Here is a 21,366-nt window from a genome sequence, read left to right as displayed (position 1 = left end):
TATCATATTCAGTGCGTACGTAAACTGTTGCACAATAGGCCTTTTCAGAGGCATCACAGAAGCCATGTAATTCTACATTATAGTCAGGTGCAAAATTTACCCATCGAGGAACTCGAATTTCCGAGATGGTATGTAGATTGTTAGCAAATTGAACCCACTTTGTTAAACGTATGGGTTTTACTTGCTCATCCCATTCAGTGCCATCTTGCCACAGTTCTTGAATGAGGATTTTTGCTTGAATCATTATTGTCGAAAGCCATCCTGCGGGGTCGAAAAGTTTGGCCACCGAGGAAAGTATTTGACGTTTGGTTATGGCGGATACTGCAGATATTGACTCAATTGTATATGAGAATTGATCTGTTATCGCATTCCATTGAATGCCGAGAGTTTTTGTAGTACTGGCCTTTTCAAATTTAAGGAAGTTAGTATCTAATAATACTTCCCCTATTATGTTTTTTATTATCTCAGGATGATTTGATGTAATTTTCTTTAGGGGGAACTTGACCACTTGAGATAGTGAATCGCACGCTAATGAGAGACTGTGGCTACCTGATAGAATATCGTCAACGTATGTTTGTTTATGTAGCACAGAAGTTGCTAAAGGCAAATTTGTTTGACAGGTTTTTGCCACTTCATGTAATGTTCTAATGGCTAAATAGGGTGCACAATTGATGCCAAAGGTAACTGTTTTAAGTTTGTAGTCGCTGATTCTACTATTACTTGGTTTTCGGAAGACTATCCGCTGGAAATCTTGGTCATCTCTATGTACTAAAATTTGCCTATACATTTTCTCTACATCTCCATTGAAAACATATTTAAACATGCGCCAATTTAGTATTAGCAGCATGAGATCAGGTTGTAATGTTAGCCCAGTATATAGTGATTTGCCTGAGTTCGTACACTTTGAAGCATTAAAAACAACTCGTACTTTTTTTGTGATTTTAGCTAGCCTTATTGCCCCGTGATGTGGAAGATAAAAATATAAATATCTAGCTTTAGATATCTTTTCATATGGTACAGCTTATTTTCCTTCCATATGATTGAGGTCAAGATATTCATCCATCACGTCATCATATGCTGATTTAAGCTCGCTTTTCTTTATCAAGCTTTTTTTCAAGCTTAGGAATTGTTGGACTGCTGATATTCTAGAGTGGCCTAGAGCTATATTTTTCTGGAAAGGTGGGCTTGAATGCGAGTCGCACAACATAACGACCATGTTCGTTTCTTGTTGTTGTGGACTGGTAATAGGCTTCGCATGCCAGGCCTTCTTCTGAAGGTTTTGTGATTTGGGGTAATTCTTCTACTTCCCAGAGTTTTTGTTTGTTGATATTTTGGATATTCGTTTGAAATATTTTCAACTTGAGTTGTGAAGGAATTAATTTTTTCTGTGACTTGGCCACTTAATATCCATCCAAAGATTGTGTTTTGGGCTAACAAATTATTAGAGATTTTCTCTATACCTTCAAGAATTATTTGAGGTATTAAGTCGCTGCCCAATAATATGTCGATTTGTGATGGGGTATGGTAGTTGGGATCTGCTAATTTGAGATATGAGCATTTTTCCCACTGTTTTTTATTTACTTCATAGCTTGTAAGTGAGATGCGGTAAAACAATGGCTTGTGCATCTATTCGTATATCCGCGTGTGGAGAGACCATGGTGATTTGGCAAACTTTATTTGAATTTTGTATAATTCTTCCGCCCATTCACGAAATTTGAAAACTGGAATTTTTGACTGGCAATTTTCCTCTTTATTTTCGGAATTCGGGATTTCGGGATTACCTGATTTGGTTGTCGCGACTAGGCCCGTGGTTTTATGTATATGATTTTGCTTCATATTTGTAAAATTGGTTATGTAAAGCAATGAGTGATGTCGTCGTTGACAGTACACACAACTGAATTTGCTTTCACAGTCTATTGTCCCGTGAAAATTGGACAGACAGTTGATGCAAAGTTTATGTTGTCGGACAAGATGGTTTCTATCCGAAACGGACATTTTTTTAAATTTCTCGCAAGATCTTATATTATATCCTACTTTACAGATTTCACATAATGATTGCCAATGGTTTGTTTGATTTGACACGAATGTTTGGCTTCTATTAACGTGTCTATTATATTGTGTGTTATTACTGACTTGGGGTTTAAAAAAGTTTTTATTTGCGTCATTTTGATGACATTTTGGCTTAACTACCTTTTTATCTACTCGCTCAGCTATTACTGAGTTGTTAAAAATTCTTTAATTTGATGCCATTTTGGCGATTTCTTTCTTGCCACTAGTGATTGCTCCCATCGTAGCAAAGCAGCATCAGGTAGTGTCGCTGCGCAAATATTTACTACAATAGGATAGGTTCCCACGATTCTGTGGATACATTTTGTGTTTATAACACAGATAAGCAATTAGTCACTGTCGAGTATAGTTTTTGAAATTCTTGGCTGGTTTCTTGTTGAATTTTTGGTAAATTCATTAAAATAGTTATTTGGTTATCTACCAATACTCTTTCGTTTTCGTATCTTTCGACCAGTGCATCCCAAGCCAGATTAAAATTTTCGTCATTCAAAGCGAAACGCTTGACAATACTGTCTGCTTCCCCTTTTGTTTTGTACCTGAGATGGTACAGCTTTTGTGCTCGTGAAAGTTTAGGATTGTTGATATACACGGCAGTGAACATGTCCCGAAAGAACGGCCATTGATCGCAACCTCCATGAAAAACTTCAGTATCACAAGCTGGTACTTATCTAGGTTTTCTTTTGGATTTGTAACTACTCTCGGAGGAGGAGTGGCTCTACATGGACTTAATAAATTTATTTGGTCTAATATAATTGCTTTCGTAGTTTCCTACTGATCGAGGCAGTTTTCATATTTGGCTGACGCCGAAGCTTTAATGTTTTCTGGGAGTTCAGCGTCGTCAGTATCTGATATTGTATCGTACGCTGTCAGAACGCGTGCCAATATATTATCTATGCTTTGAATTTTTAAACTTAGGACTGATTCTGTATTGTCGTTAATAGGCGAAGCCGAAAACCGTGTGCAGTATCTAATAAAACTGTCACTTTCAGTTATGAACCTTGACAGTGAATTGTCTTTGGTCTTTTTTTGTTTTGCACCCTGCTTTGAGCGTGTAGCTTCTGCAGGTGTGCCTTGTGCTTTCTAATGATAGAGGTGTTCGTGGTTTAAACTCTTTTGATTTATCAGATTGCATTTATAAATCTTTAAATAAAAAAAGAAAGCTATTAACTAGCTATTAAAATAGTTTTGTATTAAATATTTGTTATAATACGGTTGTAGTAAAAAATTTTAGTTTGCTGCCCAAAGCTGTAGTTAAATTTTTTTTTTTTTTTGTTGAAACTGATTGTAAAATTAGTCTGTTATAATTTTTTTGTTTTTATCGGACAAGTCAATTTAGATTTTATTAAAATGTATGTCCGTATTATTATTATCTTAAAAATTGCCGAAATTGCTTACTGGGTATTCGTTTCACTCGCGAATAATTTGTATATTTTGTATGTATGTATATTCGTTTTTATTATATGTATCTATATACATTTGTTTAAAAGGAACGCGAAAATAAAATTGTTCTTAACAACAAATGTATATATATCTGCATACCTATGTATGTTAATTTTAATTTTCATATGTTTGTATATGCTAATCCGTTTTGATCGTATACTTTTTAGTTATATTGGCATTTGTACATATACATATATGTACATGCATACATGTAACGCGATTTTTGTAAAGTTTTGCTGAGTGCCTATATTTTATATATATAGTTGTAAATATATTACTTTTTATACTCTCGCAACCTGTTGCTACAGAGTATAATAGTTTTGTTCACCTAGCGGTTGTTTGTATCACCTAAAACTAATCGAGTTAGATATAGGGTTATATAAATATATAAATGATCAGGATGAAGAGACGAGTTGAAATCCGGGTGACTGTCTGTCCGTCCGTCCGTCCGTCTGTCCGCTCGTGCAAGCTCTAACTTGAGTAAAAATTGAGATATCTTTATGAAACTTGGTAGACATGTTTCTTGGTACCGTGAGACGGTTGGTATTGCAGATGGGCGTAATCGGACCACTGCCACGCCCACAAAACGCCATTAATCAAAAACAAATAACTTGCCATAACTAAGCTCCGCAATAAGATACAAGACTGTTATTTGGTACTCAGGATCACATTAGGGAGGGGCATCTGCAGTTAAAACTTTTTTTTAAAAAGTGGGCGTGGTCCCGCCTCTAATAGGTTTAATGTGCATATCTCCTAAACCGCTAATGCTATAATAACAAAATTCACTAGAAGCAAATGGTTTTAGGACTTCTATTGACGGTGTGAAAATAGTTGAAAGCGGGTGGCAACTCCGCCCAGTCCCCATATAACGGTACTGTTAAAAACTACTAAAAGCGCGATAAATCAAGCACTAGACACGCCAGAGACATTAAATTTTATCTCTGATATGGTATAAGATGACTTAATAGGAACCGCGTTCAAAATTAGACAGTGGGTGTCCGAGTTGGGTCTGAACCAAATTAATTTGATTCCGAATAAATTTGGTAAATGCTTAGATTTAGTATACGTTGATAGCTCTGCAAAGTGTTCCGTTATTCAGAGTAATCCTCTTGTTCTACCAGAGGACTCATATCATCCTGCTTTGGAAATATCTGTCGAAATCTCAGGCATTGTACGGGATAATAATCATCAAACTTCGTGCTTCTGTACTCGGTTTAACTGTGCAAAAGCTAATTTTAAATAGTTAAATACAGAACAGAATTCTACAATAACATGGCCTAATTATAATGGTGACATTGAATTGAGTGTCTCTCATTTTAATAACATTAATATGAAATTATTTGAAAAGTATGTTCCAATAGTAATTGTTAATAAAAGCAAAAGTATAAGTCCGTGGTTTTCGAAAGAGTTATATAAATTGAAAAACAGAAAAACTCGAGCCTTTCAACATTTTAAAAAAACCGGTTCACTTGTCGACTATTCTAAATATTCTCTATTGCGTCGACAATATTTTGACGTAAACAAAAAATGTTATAATAATTACTTAAATAAAGTAAAAAAAATGTGGAAAACGGTTGGCCTCAAGGGCCATCCCTGCAACTTCCCTCTAATTTCATACGCTAACGTTCAAATTTCGCTTTTTTCACTGCTTTTGAGCTCTTCGAAATTTTTCGTTTTCGATATCTCGCAAGTAAATCAACCGATTTTGACCCGGTTTGCGGCAAACGATGTGTTTTTTCAAGGTTTAGAACTGATTTGTTTTTGGTGTCGATCGGTCAAGTCGTTTATTATTTTTGAGATTTCTCAAAATCTACTGGTTCGATTGGGTCCAAACTCACACGAAATTCAAGTGCAATGAAACCCTTTGGAATGCCGTTTAGTTTATTCAAATCGGTTGAGCCGTTTAAAAGTTATAAGAGGGTCACATACATCCACACACACACATACATCCACACATACATACAGACATACGGACATCATCGTAGAAATGTTCGGGGAAGCTTCCTCGACCCTCAAAACGTCGAGATCTGTTGAGAACTCGATTTTTGCAAAATGGGGTGAAACCAATATCTTCCCGATTTTTAGAAAATTTTCAATTTTCTTAGCGGGAAGTTAAAAAAATATTGTAAGTAATCCAAAATCGTTTTATGATTTCGTCAACTCCAAACGCAGGATTTCCAAATTTCCGTCCGCAATGAAATACAAATCTATCAAGTGACAATGATATTATATCCAATATGTTTGCAGAATTTTTCAAGTCAAACTACTGTAATAATTCTTCCAAAACTTTTTCTTATCAGCAAGTGCTGTGTTCGAATACTTTAATTAACGCTCCAATTATTTCTGAAGAAGACGTCCTATTAAATTTAAATAAGTTAAAACCATCTTTTAGTTATGGCCCAGACATGATACCCTCATGCTTCCTAAAAAATAGTGCGAAATATATTTACCTGCCTTTGACAAGGATATTTAATTCCTCTCTTAAACACGGTATATTTCCTGCAATATGGAAACAGTCATTTATAATCCCTTTGCATAAAAGTGGATTTAGATCCAACATTGAAAACTATAGAGGTATCGCAAAACTATCAGTTATACCTAAACTTTTTGAAGCTATCATCACTGACCATATAACCTTTTCGATTTCTCCGTTAATTTCCTCATCTCAGCATGGATTTCGTAAAGGGAATTCGACTATAACAAACTTACTTGAATTTGTAAACCATGTCTCATTGGGTTTTAGGGAACATAAGTTTACGGATGTTATATACAAGACTTTAGCAAAGCTTTCGATAAAGTAAATATCTCGATTCTCATACATAAACTTGATCTGCTGGGCTTTCAGCCAAGATTCCTTCAATTGGTATCTTCCTATCTTTATAATAGAACACAACGAGTGATATTTGAGGATACACCTTCATATACAATTAATGTTTCTTCAGGTGTTCCGCAAGGTAGTAATCTTGGCCCGATTCTGTTCTTGTTGTTTGTTGTATACAACTTTGGTTAGACCTATATTGGAATATGGCTCTGTGGTATGGAACCCTAGCTACCAAATCCATTCTGACAAGTTAGAGTCGGTTCAAAAACAATTTTTACTTTTCGCCTTAGCGCATTTCCGATGGGATGCTAGGGTAAGTCTACCTCCATACACTAGTCGTTTAAAACTTATTAATCTACCTACACTTTCTAGTCGTAGGGAAATGCTTGGCATATTATTCTTAGTGAAACTTTTGAATGGAACTGTTTGCAGTTCTTTTCTCCTGTCTGAAATTAAATTTAATATCCCGGTTCGCCTTTCGAGGCAGTTTAGACCTTTACTTCTAAAATCCTGTTGATCAAATTTTGAACTAAACGAACCATTCCGCTGTATATGTGATGATTTTAATTCTCATTCCAGCACATTTGACTTATCTGGCTCACTTTTCAAAATTAAAAAGACTTTATTGTTTTCTCTTAATAAATGAAAATGTAACAATTTATTATATTGTAACTTTAGATCTTAGCTGTTGAAATTTTTGTTTCTGTAGCAGAGCAGTTTTAGATCTCAACACTTAAAAAACTCTCTTGCCTTTTCTGACTCGGCTAATTCCGCACGTATGCGGATTGCGCCCCTCGCGTCGGTTGGGCGGGAGGAGGGTAATCGTTGGGTTAAAACCAAAAAAAAAAAAAAACAAAAAAAAAAAAAAAAAATTGTATATGTAATTTTAGGGCAGTATTAACCCGATTTTATTAATTTTTTTCAATACCACATACTACTAACAAGCCACAGACTAATAAAATGCTCCCACTGTTTCATTAAGGTACCTCACATACCATCACCAATCAAATGGAGTAAAGTCAGACGAATGTTCGAAAATCCTGATATTAGTTACATGGGGGCTAAGGAAAATTTTCACCCGATTTGATCTTGTTATGAGTAAAACACGCTCTCTCATTTTTCATTATTTATATTAGATATATCAGGGCTACAAGAAATATTGATCCGATTCAACCCATTTTTGAAACAAAGACATACTATTATCGATAATTTCATTTATTTATTCTACTATATGAATTTCAATTATATATCTTACACAATGGCCGATATTTACGGTAAAATGTCAACTATAGGTACTGGGGTCCACATATTCAGTACCTAGGGGCTTGAACAGTTTTGGTTTGATTTAGATAATTTTTGATCACAAGGTGGCATACTTTAAACGTATTATTCACGCAAAGTTTTACGCCGATATAATCATTGTTGCTTGATTTGCATAGTGGAAAGTGAAAGAATCAAGTGGAATTTAAAATGGTGTTATATGGAAAATAGGCGTAGTTGTAATTCGATTTTACCCATTTTCGCCATAACCATAGAAATCTCGCAACCTGTTGCTACAGAGTATAATAGTTTTGTTCACCTAACGGTTGTTTGTATCACCTTAAACTAATCGAGTTAGATATAGGGTTATGTATATATAAATGATCAGGATGAAGAGACGAGTTGAAATCCGGGTGACTGTCTGTCCGTCCGTCTGTCCTTCCGTACAAGCTCTAACTTGAGTAAAAATTTAGAAACTTGGTAGACATGTTTCATGATACCGTGAGACGGTTGGTATTGCAGATGGGCGTAATCGGACCACTGCCACGCCCACAAAACGCTATTATTCAAAAACAAATAAATTGCCATAACTAAGCTCCGCAATAAGATACAAGACTGTTATTTGGTACACAGGATCACAATAGGGAGGGGCATCTGCAGTTAAATTTTTTTTTTTAAAGTGGGCGTGGTCCCGCCGCTAATAGGTTTAATGTGCATATCTCCTAAACCGCTAATGCTATAATAACAAAATTCACTGGAAGCAAATGTTCTTAGCACTTCTATTGACGGTGTGAAAATAATTGAAATCGGGTGGCAACTCCGCCCAGTCCCCATATAACGGTACTGTTAAAAACTACTAAAAGCGCGATAAATCAAGCACGAAACACGCCAAAGACATTAAAATTTATCTCTAGGATGGTTTGAGATGACTATATAGGAACCGCGTTCAAAATTGGACAGTGGGCGTGGCATAGCCCACTTTTAGGTGAAAACCCATATCTTGAGATCTGCCTAACCAATTTCAACGAAATTCGGTACATAACGTTATTTTCATATTTCTATATTATAGTGCAAAAATGGGCGAGATCGGACTACAACCACGCCTATTTCCCATATAACACCATTTTCCATTTCATCTGATTCTTTCACTTTCTACTATGCAAATCAAGCAACAATGAGTATATCGGGGTAAAACTTTGCGTGAATAATACGTTTAAAGTATGCCACCTTGTGACTAAAAATTGTCTAAATCGAACCCAAACTGTTCAAGCCCCTAAGTACTAAATATGTGGACCCCAGTGCCTATAGTTGACCTTCTACTGAAAATATCAGTCAATCCACAAAGAAATCTCAAACGAGTATACTATTTGACTTTGCGAGAGTATAAAATGTTCAGTTACATCCGAACTTAGCCCTTCCTTACTTGTTTTTATTAAATTTGTGTATAGAATAATATTATAGATTATTTTGTTCTTACGCTGCTAATTTTCAGAGAGAGAGAGACCTATTTGAAATAGGTATATGGTAAATCTTCGTAGTTCTAGTGTTAAGGGCGATCTGAGTTCGGGAAAATAATGGGTAAGGGAAGGGTCGTGGTTGAATTTTTAAGGGTTAAAGATATCTCCTACTACGAGTCCTATCGAAAAAAGTTGTAGGGAAATATATGGAAATGGAAATATAACTTATTAATATAGACTTGGTTATGTGAACCTCAACATTTATGTAAAAAATTCAAATAACCAATTTTTTGTGATTCCTGTTTTTATCTTATCAAACGGGAAGGTAAGTTTTTTATCAAATTTCGTAAAAGTACTTTTTTTTAATAAGATAAAAATAAATAAGTAAGGAAGGGAAAGTTCGGGTGTAATCGAACATTTTATACACTTGCCCGGATAAAAACCGGCTAAATACCTTTAGGTGTGTTGGCGATATTAAAAAATGTAGCGAAAGGGTTCAATAGAATAAGAAAAAGAGGGGTTGATTGCAATAATTTGTGATATTGCTCAGGTATACTTGAGGACTTATTTTCAAGCAATTTTATAAATATGTAAGTATATACGTGTGGTATGTATAGAGTCAGCCGGACGTTTCAAAATCGTGAATCTCAGTTACATGGAGGCTAAGCTAATTTTTCGCCCGATTATATTAATTTTTGGCACAAAGATATACTGTTATTAAAAAAACACAGTCTCTTAATTTGATTAAAATAACTTCCACACATATATTGGGTGTGGTATAAAGTCAACTGGAAGTTCGAAAATCTTAATATTAGGTATATAGAGGCTAAGGAAAATATTGATCCGATTCCACTCATATTTGACACAAGGGTATATAATTATCAAAGAAACATTTTCTTCGAATTTTAAAAATATATCTGACAGATTGTCCGATATTTTCAGCAAAAAGTCAGCTATACGCACTGGAGTACACATATTCGACGTCTGGGTTTTTGAAAATTTATAGTCCGATTTCGACAATTTTTGGGCGTAAGATGAAATTCCTTGAGGGCACTAGTTGTGCAAAGTTTTATCCTGATACAATGATTGGTTCTTGATTTGTATACGGGAAGGTGAAAGAATTAGATGGAATTTAAAATTGTGTTATATAATATATGGGAAATAGGCGTAGGAATGTCAGGTTAACATTATATACCGAATTTGGTTGAAATCGGTTGAATAGGTCCTGAGATATGGCTTTTCACCTAAATGCGGGCGGAACCATCCCCATCGTTCAAATTTGATACCGGCTCCTATAAAGCGTTCTCGTACCATCTCGGGTGTATAATTTTATATCTCTGAAGCATTTAGTTATTGATTTATCGCGGTTTTAATAGTTTGGAACAAAATCGTTATGTGAGGAGATGGCGGGATTATAATCCGATTTCATCTTTTTCGCACTGTCGGTAGGGGCTCTTAAACAATTTGTCTTGAGCAAATTTGGTTATTGTAGCTATAGTGATTTAAGAAATATACATGTACATTAAACCTATTGGAAAGCGGGACACGCCCATTTTTTAAAAAATTTTAGCCAACAGGTACCCCTTGCTACTGCAATTCCCTATACCAAGTTACAGTTTTATATCTTAAATTAGTACATTTAAGCATTTTTTCAATACCTTTGTATAACTTTTTGAGTATTTCGATTCGGACATTCCATTCGAAAGATATCACGAATTCCAAAATGTAAGAATTAGAAAGGAGGCGACTGGTCACCGCGCTTGGCTAGGCTGCAACATAATATGCGATGTAGGCGTCAATGTCAAGTAATAAAGTGCGGCGCGTATCGCGTAACTTATACTATAAATAAAATTAATGTTTTCTTTTATCTATTCAAATTGAAATACAAAGTTTAGTCGTGTTGTCAATTCAAAAGCAATATGTATAAGCAAAGAAAAGCTATTTAGTGTTTTATTCATTAAACGAAATAACTTAAAGACTGTAATCAATTAGATAATATAATATAATTTACATGTGCTTACTAAAAACACTTTAAAAAAATTTAAGAAAATCGGGAAAAAACGAACAAGTCCGACAAAAAATGTAAGAAAGTGTAGTGATAAGTTCCGCGTGGCCGCAGGTGTATGTATGTATATGACTCTGTATCAAGTAACAGCTGGTAAAAAGACCAACTCCGAAAAAATGATTACCTCATTGAAACTTACGTACAATATAAAAAACAGCCATTATCTTTATACTCTCGCAACATGTTGCTACAGAGTATAATAGCTTTGTTCGAGTTAACTCGATTAGTTTTAGGTTATACCGTTTGGTGAACAAAGCTATTATACTCTGTAGCAACATGTTGCGAGAGTATAAAGATAATGGCTGTTTTTTATACGTAAGTTTCAATGAGATAATCATTTATTCGGAGTTGGTCTTTTTACCAGCTGTTACTTGATTTATACTCAGTTTGGTTTGCCATTTTAGAATGAACCTGAATTCCGTCGATAACCTGCTTTACCATAATTAAACTGTTTTATCAACATCGATACGGAAAGAAATTTCGATCGAAAATTTTTGTAAGCATTCATTCATTCGTTTTTGAAAAGTTATTTTATTTGCTTTGTGTTTTTTGTATCATGTACAGAATACATCAGTATACGCATTAGTTTCAATTGCTTGTAATTTAATATATAACAATTATCAATATTAATAATAATTTTGTATTTGGGGTTGGGAATAAATTTCATCAATTACTACAAGGTGCGTTCCAAGTAAACAGTAAAAAGAGTAACAAAGTAAACTCTAGTGGCGCCATCTATATGTCGACTAGTGCGTTAGAATCTGCTATCCTTTGTCAACTTCCAGTAAAAATTTCATGCCATTTCATCTATTGGAAGTGAAGTTATAGCGTTTTAAGTGTCAGTATGTTTTGTCATCGGTGCAAAATGAGCTTCGAACAAAGAGCCAACATTAAATTTTGTTTTAAAATTGGTAAAACTTTTACCGAAACGTTTCAATTGATGAAACAAGTTTCTGGCGATGATTGCCTATCCCGTAGCAGAGTGCACGAGTGGTTTCAACGTTTTCAAAGTGGCCGTGAGGACATAAATGAGAAATGAGCCGAAACCGAAAAAATCGCGCCTGGAGAAGTTAAAAGTAAAGACAATGCTGGTTTGTTTTTATGATTCCAAGGGTATTGTTCACAAAGAATTTGTTCCACCCGGCCAAAACGGTATTCTACCTTGGATTTTTGAAGCGTTTGGTGCGCCGTATTCGACGTGTTCGGCCCGAATATCGCGAAGATGGAAGTTGGCGTTTGTGGCACGATAATGCGCCGTCTTATCAATCGACGCTTATGGACGATTGTTTGACCAAAAATCACATTTTAACAATCAACCACTCCCCGTATTCACCTGATATGGCACCGTGCGACTTCTACCTTTTCGAAAAAATGCATTTGCCGATGAAAGGAAAGCGTTATGCAGACGTGGAGGACCTTCAAAAGGCTTGCACCGGCATACTGGCGGCCATACCGGGCAACGAGCAAAAACACTCGTTCGACATGCTTTTGGACCATGTAAAAAGCTGTATTAAAGCAGAAGGAGACTATTTTGAATAAAATTAATTGATTTTGCCGATAAAAAATTTATTTAAATTTTTAAATCTCTGTTTACTTTGGAAGGCACCTTGTATTTTATAAGTAACGGGTACTTTTAGCAGGGTTATATTTGTTGCAGTTACTGGAGAACATCCAAAATGTTGAATTCATTTTAGTCCTACCACTGATGTATGTATACCGCTGACCTCTTCGAGTGGACTTAAAGGGGGGGAAGGGTTTTTTACTTTCGAAAAATCGATTTTTTTTCTCTTATCTTATTGTTTAACATTTCAAGAATATGTCCTTAAAAATTTAGGTCGATAGAAGCAATACTCTTAAAGTTATTGTCTTAATAATCTCCTGGCCTTTAACGCTCCAACCAATAGTTCATAAACTTTAGACGCGTTTTTCTCAAAACTACTTTTTCAAAGTCCGTGTTCACTGTCATTTCAAAACTACTTGACCGATTCATTTTAAACTTTATACACATTTTCGGCATATAAAATACCGCCCCCTATTTATATATATAAAATTTTTTTTTACATTAAGAGTGTTTTCCACCCCCAAAATGGCGAAATTTTTAGTGGAAAATAACAGTTTACACTTAAAATAGCCGCCAAAAAGTTTTAAATGAAAAAAAAATTGCCAGAGAACGTTGAGGTGGAAGATTTGATCATAATTTAACTAAATTTTCTTGATTTTTTTTTCGGATAATATTCAGCCGAGTTATGGTGAACAACGCAAATTGTTTTTTTTTTTTTGTCAAGACGTTCTGGGGGAAGCTCTGTTACCGGCTTAAGCTTCAATATTCCTGCATAAAAAAATTACCCTATATTTTCTAAAGTATGCTCAATAATGTACAAAAGGTCCGAATAAAATTACTCAATCCATATTTAAGAAAAAAATTCGCAAACAAAGTCTTTTTTTTACCTTGACACCCTATCCCCCGCTTAAAGTTACTGGGCTAAAGGACTCACCCCCGGTTTCAGAAATTTTTTATACACGACCCCAGTTGCTTAAAAAATTGGGAATTGCTTCAAAAATTGGGCCTCTCGGCTCGAATTTTTCGAGCCAACCCCGGTGGTAACTTGCCCGAAATCATTAGAACATAATGACAAATCCTTATCTTAATAATAAAGCTAAATTCTTGGCCATAATATTGAATTGCATGCTTTTGATTTATTCTTGAGGACCTAAATTATTCAGGGATATCAGGATATTTCAGATTTCCACTGAATCGATTTCCAACTTTTTTTACGATTAAAGTTTATATAGGTACAGCTGTGCCTAGGTCTGCTCACAAGGGTTAATAAGAGCTGTTGTAGATTCCAATAGTTGACGGAATTAGAATTGAAAACGTTTAATAATTTTAGTAGAAGTCATGAATTATGGTATTATTGGTTTGAAGATCGAATCATAAGTTTTATTGGTTCTTGGTATGTTGGAAAAATTATTGCAAAGTAGTAGTTGTTTAAAATTAGGAATGCTTTAACAATTAGTTTTACTTTTTGCTGGTGACAGAATATCCTACTTAAACTGAAAATAAAAATATTGGTTTTTAAATAATAATAAAAAATTTTAATATTATTTTCCAGAAGCATCAGGTCCACTTTTAGAAGAAAAAGATGTTGATAGTGAAGATGACAATGACTATGAGGTAAGATTTGAGACGAAAGTGCTGGAATCTTGCATAATTTCAAATAAATTAATGTATGATTCTGTTTCTGTTTAAATAAATGTATGAAATGCTTAAAGGTTGTAAGAAAAAAAACGCAGATGACTAACGCTTGCTCATATAAGATATATACATAGATTCTTCCATTTTGTTAGCGAAAACAAGTACCGTAGAGCTAAGTGCTACCAAATATTTAATAATCTTTCAATTTTGACGAATCAATGACAGGGAAATTTTTTCAGGCTTGCACAACTCCCCCTCCAATATAACTCGGCGGAAGTCAATATTGTCTAAGAGAAATACTAATATGCTGATTTTGTAACTCATTATCTATATAATTGTATTGGACAAATGTTGTTACAACAAGGTTTTGTTGTAACAGCTGTCTTCAATTCGCCAAGCGTTGGATAGTAACCAATCGTACAAACTATACCAGGGGCAGTACTTGCGGTGAAACCCTGGGCTAACATGTTTTCTGACGCATGCGCAACTATGTTGTGATTCTTTGATGGAAACATTTTTCTTTCCGAGTCAAAAACCATTATGGTAACGCCTTTGTTTTGTTTTCTATTAAAAATTATATATAAGTATTTAAAATCAAAAATTAATTCTTGTATTTAAATTTTTAAGTAGGTAATCTTGCCATTTGATTTCACAATAGTAAATATGGTTAATGAGGTATACGCATACTCTCTTATATGAATTAAACTCGATAACTTTGTTGTTGTTTTTACATGTAAATTTATTGGTAAGAGAGCAGCGCGCAAAGTTAGCGAGCATAGAAATAGCAAATCAAAGATAGCTATTGTCTAAATTCTTGCAAAAATTCACATCAGTGATTCTAAAGGAAAATATACCGACTGTTATCAGAAATGGTATAGCAAGTGCCAAAAATGTTTACAAACTTTAGTTTGTCGATCTTTCAAACTAAAGCTGAGGTACAAATCCTATAATAAAAAATAGAAACTAAAGTGATTTTTTTCAGGACCATAAAAACTCTTTGGTTAAATTAAAAATTAACTGACAAACGAAAACTGGCTTGTCAAGAGTGTTGCATAAAGTCGAGGAGCTTGTAACAAAGAGCAACCTCGTCCCAATTTCACCTTGAACGCGTCGGAGCTTGGTTCGCCTCTTCCAATCTCGCACTGAGCTATGGGCATCCCGCGAGCGCCAGTTCTTGTGAGCCATGAGCGGCTGCAAGATTTTAGACACCCTTAAAAGAACTCCCTACACTGTCGCCCACTAAATTATTAACTGAAATTCAGTACAATTTAGACAAATAATTTATCGCCGAAACCATAAAGTGCAGCAGCCATTAATTAGAAAGAAAAACCAGCTAAGGCTCCTTAAGAGAGCTGGAAACTTAACATTTTTGGAAGACGGTAAATTCAGACTGCAAATTCAGCATTTTGGCTCAGGTCGAGAGATGTAGGTAGTTAGAGTGGCTGTCTTACGACAAACCTAGGCCTTTGGGAAGCGACACAAAAGATGTTTAATGGTCTTCTACCTCCTGACAGCTTCTACAATAGTCGTTATATGGCGTTACAAATCCACTGGCATGTCTTCCTGTTAGACAGTGGCCTGTTAGTATGTACTCCTATTACAGTTATTATGTCATTCAGTTTGTATTTCAACAGTCGGCATATGCGGCCCATATTCCTTGCCACGTTTGCCAGCTTGTTGAGCAAGTCAAGCATTGATTCCACCGATACTCAGCTATGTTTATAATATCTTTGTCGATTAAATATCTATCAGTTCTCGGGAATATTACTATGTCCTGGAACTAGGATGTTAGATCCGCTAAGAGATTCTTTCTTTCGAAATCTTAGATGAAATCCTAGGATACTTTAGTGATCTTAAAGCCGCCTGACTTTATTACTGCGTCCTTGTCCATTTCGCCCCTTTCGCTCTCTTCTAGGAAGGCAATATTGGCGACCGGATTTAGATTCAGCTCTGTAGGATTTCGAAAATCCGTGGCTTATGGATAAACGGGAACTTTCTAAGTATCATAGTACTCCCCTTGTTACTGGCGACTTGTAGGGAAGTTGTCCTCAGTCTAAGAGCCTACTTTGCTGCCATTTGCTTGCAAAACAAGTCTGTTGGCATGTGTAAAATTACAACTAATGCAAATACTGGCTGCTTTCTCTATGCTTTCCATTCGTCTTACCGCGTATTTCTTTTCCGCTATTGGCCACCATACCAATATACCGTAAGTCATAATCGGTCTTACAAATGCTGTGTAGAGCCAGTGAGCTACCCGAGGCATTAATCCCTATCTGGGCCCCACTATTTTTTCACACGTGTTAAGTGGTGTAGCTGCTTTCTTTACCATATCTTTCAAGTTTGGTTTCCAAGACAGTTTCCTGTCCAAAATTAGTCTCATCGTTGGCATGATACGAGCCATCGATTAATATCATTTAATATTGCTGGCATAAGGCTAGTAAGCGTATTCGGGAATTTGCCTCTAACCGAAACTGCTTCTTTTCCAGATGCAACAACATTATGTTTATTGTTAAGATTCAGAGAAGTGGAGATAACACGCCTCCTTGAGGAAACCTACGAGGGTATATTCTTTTATATCCAGAGACTTTTTAATCTCTGGTACCACTGAACTTAATGCCGTTTCAGTGGATTTTTCCTTAGTATACGCATGAGTTTAGTTTGCTCCTTATATGTATTTCTATTTACCTATTTCCAACGTTTTTATTAAAAATGAGGTAAGACTAATTGATCTGAAATCCTTTGGATTAGGGATGTGGGAGGTTTTCCCGCCTTTGTTATATATATCACAATGACTTCCCTCCATAACGAGATAATATATATTAATTGCAGTGCAGTGGGCATGATTAACCAGTTTATTATGTAGCTTTGGGACTGTAGCCGGGAATGAACCGTCTGGTCCCGGCGATTTGTAGGGCTTGAATATATCTATCGCTCAATAAACATTGCTATCTGACACTATGTCTATAGGATGGGACTCTGCTTCAATGCCCAGTGTATATTCCATTGTGTGGTTTTCGGGAAATAAGTATTCATTAGCAAGCCTAATGACTCTTCATTGGAACCGTCCAGCTGTAGTCTGGCTTCTGGAGGTATCCAATGTTATGTACCGATTTTGCCATTATGTTTTTAAGTCGAGACACTTCTGCCGGATTCTCAAAATTTCCACGAATTTCTTTTTGCCTTCTTTTATATATGACCTTAAAAGCTTATAATGGCTATAGTTTGGCTAAATTAAATTGATTCCTGCAATCTTTTTGTAAGTTCTTAAGTACGGGAGACCACCGGGCCTACCACCTCTAGTGCTTGTCGACAAGAATATGTGAATTCTTTAACGATGATGTCTAGGTCCTCTTTGTTCCCTTGTTGAAATGGCGGAATCAAAAGAATGTGCTTTTTTAGCTTCTACAGTTGTATCTGCCAGTTATTTTTCCCATGATTCCTAAATTTCTCTACCCTGTCCACATTCTCTTCAATTATGAATTCAATGTAGCTGCGATCTGAAAATGAGTGTTCCGCAAGAACTCTCCAATGGGTCAATTCACCAGCTCTTCCGAGACAAGTGTTATGGTGTGCGCTGGAGTCGCATGTAGCAAGACACCAGCCAATATTTATTTGTGTTCGACTCCCAGCTTACTACTGTGGTGTTATTGTTATTATAACAGTGTAATAAGAATACATTAAGCTTTTTACTAGCTTATATACATGTCTTAGCATTACCTACGCAGCTTGCCATGTACATATAAATTATATCCCAGTGTCTCAGGTCTGCAAATACGCGATCCATTAATCTATGGCTCCTGAATGAGGATGAATTCAGGCTGTTCTCCTGCCATGCGGTCAATTAGGGCTAGAGAAGCTTGTTTGCTACGGTGGGGATTAATATGGAGTGCTTCGTTCGTCTCCACAACATTATGCTGCGGGGTCTTCGAAGGATTTGACAAATCTTTATCCCCCAGTTGGAGGATTCGGGTTGCAGGCTCTGATAGGCTGCATACGAGTGTAGGGGATAATATGTTCGCTTGCGCATATTCCCCGCTACGCAAGTACGGCTACCTTATTATAGAGGGTGCCAGGTATCTGTAAACTCCGTTCGAGACTGGGCTATTTAGGGCTCCCAGTCAGTTGATCCTCGGCATGGGTCGCATGACACCTTGATCCAGCCCTTTATGTACCCCCAACCATAATAAGACTTCTATCTGAATGCTGTGCTATTGAGGAGGAACGAGCACCTAGGTAGGAAGTCTGATCTTAGCTAGATACTTCACTACTACACAGGGGAGAACTGCTGCGAGTCCGTTCCTGTCTACGTCGTGAAACTGTGGTATCTGTCGGCACCCTCGGGGAGGGTTCAGCAGGGGATTATCAAAACAAATTTCCATTATTACCTGAATAACCACCCAAAATCAAGAACCTGCAATGATGCAGATCTAATCACCTAAATTGAAGGCTAAAGGCTACCACACTAAATGTAAAATCCCTTTTAATTTATTCGTTCAATTTATTTTAGTAGAAAAGGGTTCCTTGACATAAAATTTATAACTTTTAAATTGTTTCATAAAACAAAATACAAGTAAGGAAGAGCTAACTTCGGGTATAACACAACATTTTATATCCTCACAATTAATATGGCTCAAAGGCGGTTTTGACAAATCAGGTATTGACAAAACTTTGTATTAAACAAGTAAGGAAGGGCTAAGTTCGAGTGTAACCTAACATTTTATACAAAGCCAGGAACATACCTTCAGGTGGCGATATTTTTAATTAATAAAAAATGTAGCGAAAGAATTTAACATTAATTGTTCGACGAAATCGCGAATGTATTCCAATCAAATATAATATTTTTTTTGATAATATTAACGCTCATTTAGTAGTTATTACCAAAACCGTTATATGGGGGTAGGCGGGGTTATTATTTTTTTTTCCATTTTCACACTTTCGGCAGGGGTGCTAAAATATTTCTCTTGATCGATTTCGGTTATTATATTGTAGATTCCGCTCAACTGCAATACCAACCTTTCTTGGTTGTGTAGGATTATACGTACGAAGTTTCATAACAGTATCATAATTTTTACGCTAGTTATCGCTTGCATAGATTGACAAACACTCGGATTTAAACGCGTCATCCTCATCATTTATATGTACATAACACTTTATCTATCTTGATTAGTTTCAGGTTAGGTGAAAAAAACTGTTATACTCTGTAGAATTATATTGCAAGAGTATAAAAATGTTGCGTAAGAATTCAACATTCATTATTCTGTGAATGGGTCTCAATTATATTTAGTATCTTATTCATTTATATTATATTGTAAGTAACATACTTAAATAGTTTCATTTTTATTACACTACATTTTGCTTTGTGCCCGACATACTTATGTTAAAAGCAACCTAGTTAACACAATTCATATAAGATGTATGTGATATAAATTCAACGAGCGAGGCTATCTAGTATTATTATTATAAGAAAAATATCCACCATTTTAATTTATACTCGGCGCTAAATCACAGTGATTTTTAAGAAAGCTTAAGTGTACAATTTCATTGAAATATTGCAATTCCGACATAATCGGTTTAAAGTAAGGTGAAAAGATTTCCGACCACTGTATCGGAGATATTAGGGGTAAGGAAATGTCTGAACTGATTGCGTTAATTTGGCATAACTCAATCTTTCTCGAGATAACTCACACCGACCGACATATTCGGCATAACGTCTGCTATACGAATAAAATATTATACGTTCACTTAATTTCGCTAAGATATCTTATATATCGACTGATATACTTATATACGGTATAAAGCCAGCCGCAAGTCTTGAATTGTTATTATATGTTTGGTATATAAAAGCTAGGTTTAGTTTAAATCGATTTTTATAAATTTTTGGCATCGCGACATACTATGATTTTGAAAAGATTGACATATGTATGTATATCTACATTGGGCAGAAAAGTCTGAGTACAAGGTACCAACAAAAATAAATTGTTAGAAAAATAACTGCATATACTTTTTTTAAGAACCAATTTATTTGATTTTCATTAAAGGACATTAAATATGTAGTTTTATGAAAATAAAAGTGACAGTAACATATAAAAACAAGGTACATGCGTGGAATAAAGTTATTCTTCTTAAGAAATTCGAAAATTTAATAGGAAGTCGGATATCTCCAACGTTTAAAAACTTCCACTAAGAGTTTTGGCATGGAATATACAAACTTAGAGATTTTTGTCGAAGGGATGTGAGCCCATTTCTCGGGCAGCACATTCTTAAGCATATCCTTTGAGGTAATTGTGCGTTAGCGGATTTTATGTATCAGTGAATCTCATAGGCGCTATTTAGGATTAAAATCTGGTGATTCTGGTGGTGTTTGAAGTTGCGTGGGAACTTTGTAGAGTAACTAAAGCTTAACTATGTATGTCTGCTGTATGCTGCAGATTGTTATCCTGTAAAAAATAGGAGTCTCTTCCAAGACCAATTTATTTTTAAGATAAAGGTTGTCAAATATCTCCCTTCCGCTTTTTTGTCTTTTGAATTTCGCGGCTATGTACAAAGCGCTACAGAGCTCGTATCTGGCAACACTATACATAATTTGAAAGGTCTTGACATAACCTACAAAACAACGCTATGCATGATTAGTTTGGATATTGCGTTCAACAGCTATAGACGTGTAAACATGGAGTTCACTAACGCCGAAATTCGCGCTATTTTAAAGTTTTCCTTCGTTAAAGGCAAATCCGCTAGAGAAACGTTCCGTGAGATTAATGGTGTTTTGGGGGATGGTACTCTATCACTTCGAACCGCGGAGGAATGGTTTCGACGATTCAGAGCCGGTGAAAACGACACCATGGATAAGCCAGCCGGCGGAAGACCTGTGACGACAAATACCGATCAAATCATGGAATACATCGAGTTAGACCGGCATATGGCATCTCGTGACATCGCCCAGGAGATGGGAGTTAGTCACCAAACCATTTTGAACCATCTGCAGAAGGCTGGATACAAAAAAAAGTTTGATGTTTGGGTGCCGCATAATTTGACGCAAAAAAAACCTTCTGGACCGAATCAA

The 21,366-nt window shown here is 35.7% G+C and overlaps 1 protein-coding gene across 4 annotated transcripts in view; it reads left to right on the top strand.

Moving 5' to 3' along the window:
- LOC106623482 (MPN domain-containing protein CG4751) overlaps window positions 1-21,366 on the top strand; it is a 263,160-nt gene that overhangs the window by 96,323 nt on the left and 145,471 nt on the right. For 2 of the 4 annotated variants that reach the window (XM_070106622.1, XM_070106623.1), the window contains one exon: window positions 14,224-14,285. The exons of 1 other annotated variant lie outside the window; for it this stretch is intronic. In XM_070106622.1, coding sequence (XP_069962723.1) covers window positions 14,224-14,285 — 62 coding nt within the window. Of the gene's footprint in view, window positions 1-11,586; window positions 11,607-14,223; window positions 14,286-21,366 lie in introns of those variants that run through there. One more of the 4 variants, XM_070106626.1, reaches the window with a different exon arrangement.

The sequence above is a fragment of the Bactrocera oleae genome, chromosome 3 (genome assembly GCF_042242935.1).
Source record: "Bactrocera oleae isolate idBacOlea1 chromosome 3, idBacOlea1, whole genome shotgun sequence".
In the NCBI taxonomy this organism is placed as follows: Eukaryota; Metazoa; Arthropoda; class Insecta; order Diptera; family Tephritidae; genus Bactrocera; species Bactrocera oleae.
The sequence above is the reverse complement of the archived record's forward strand: the minus strand, read 5'-3'. Positions and strand labels throughout refer to the sequence as shown.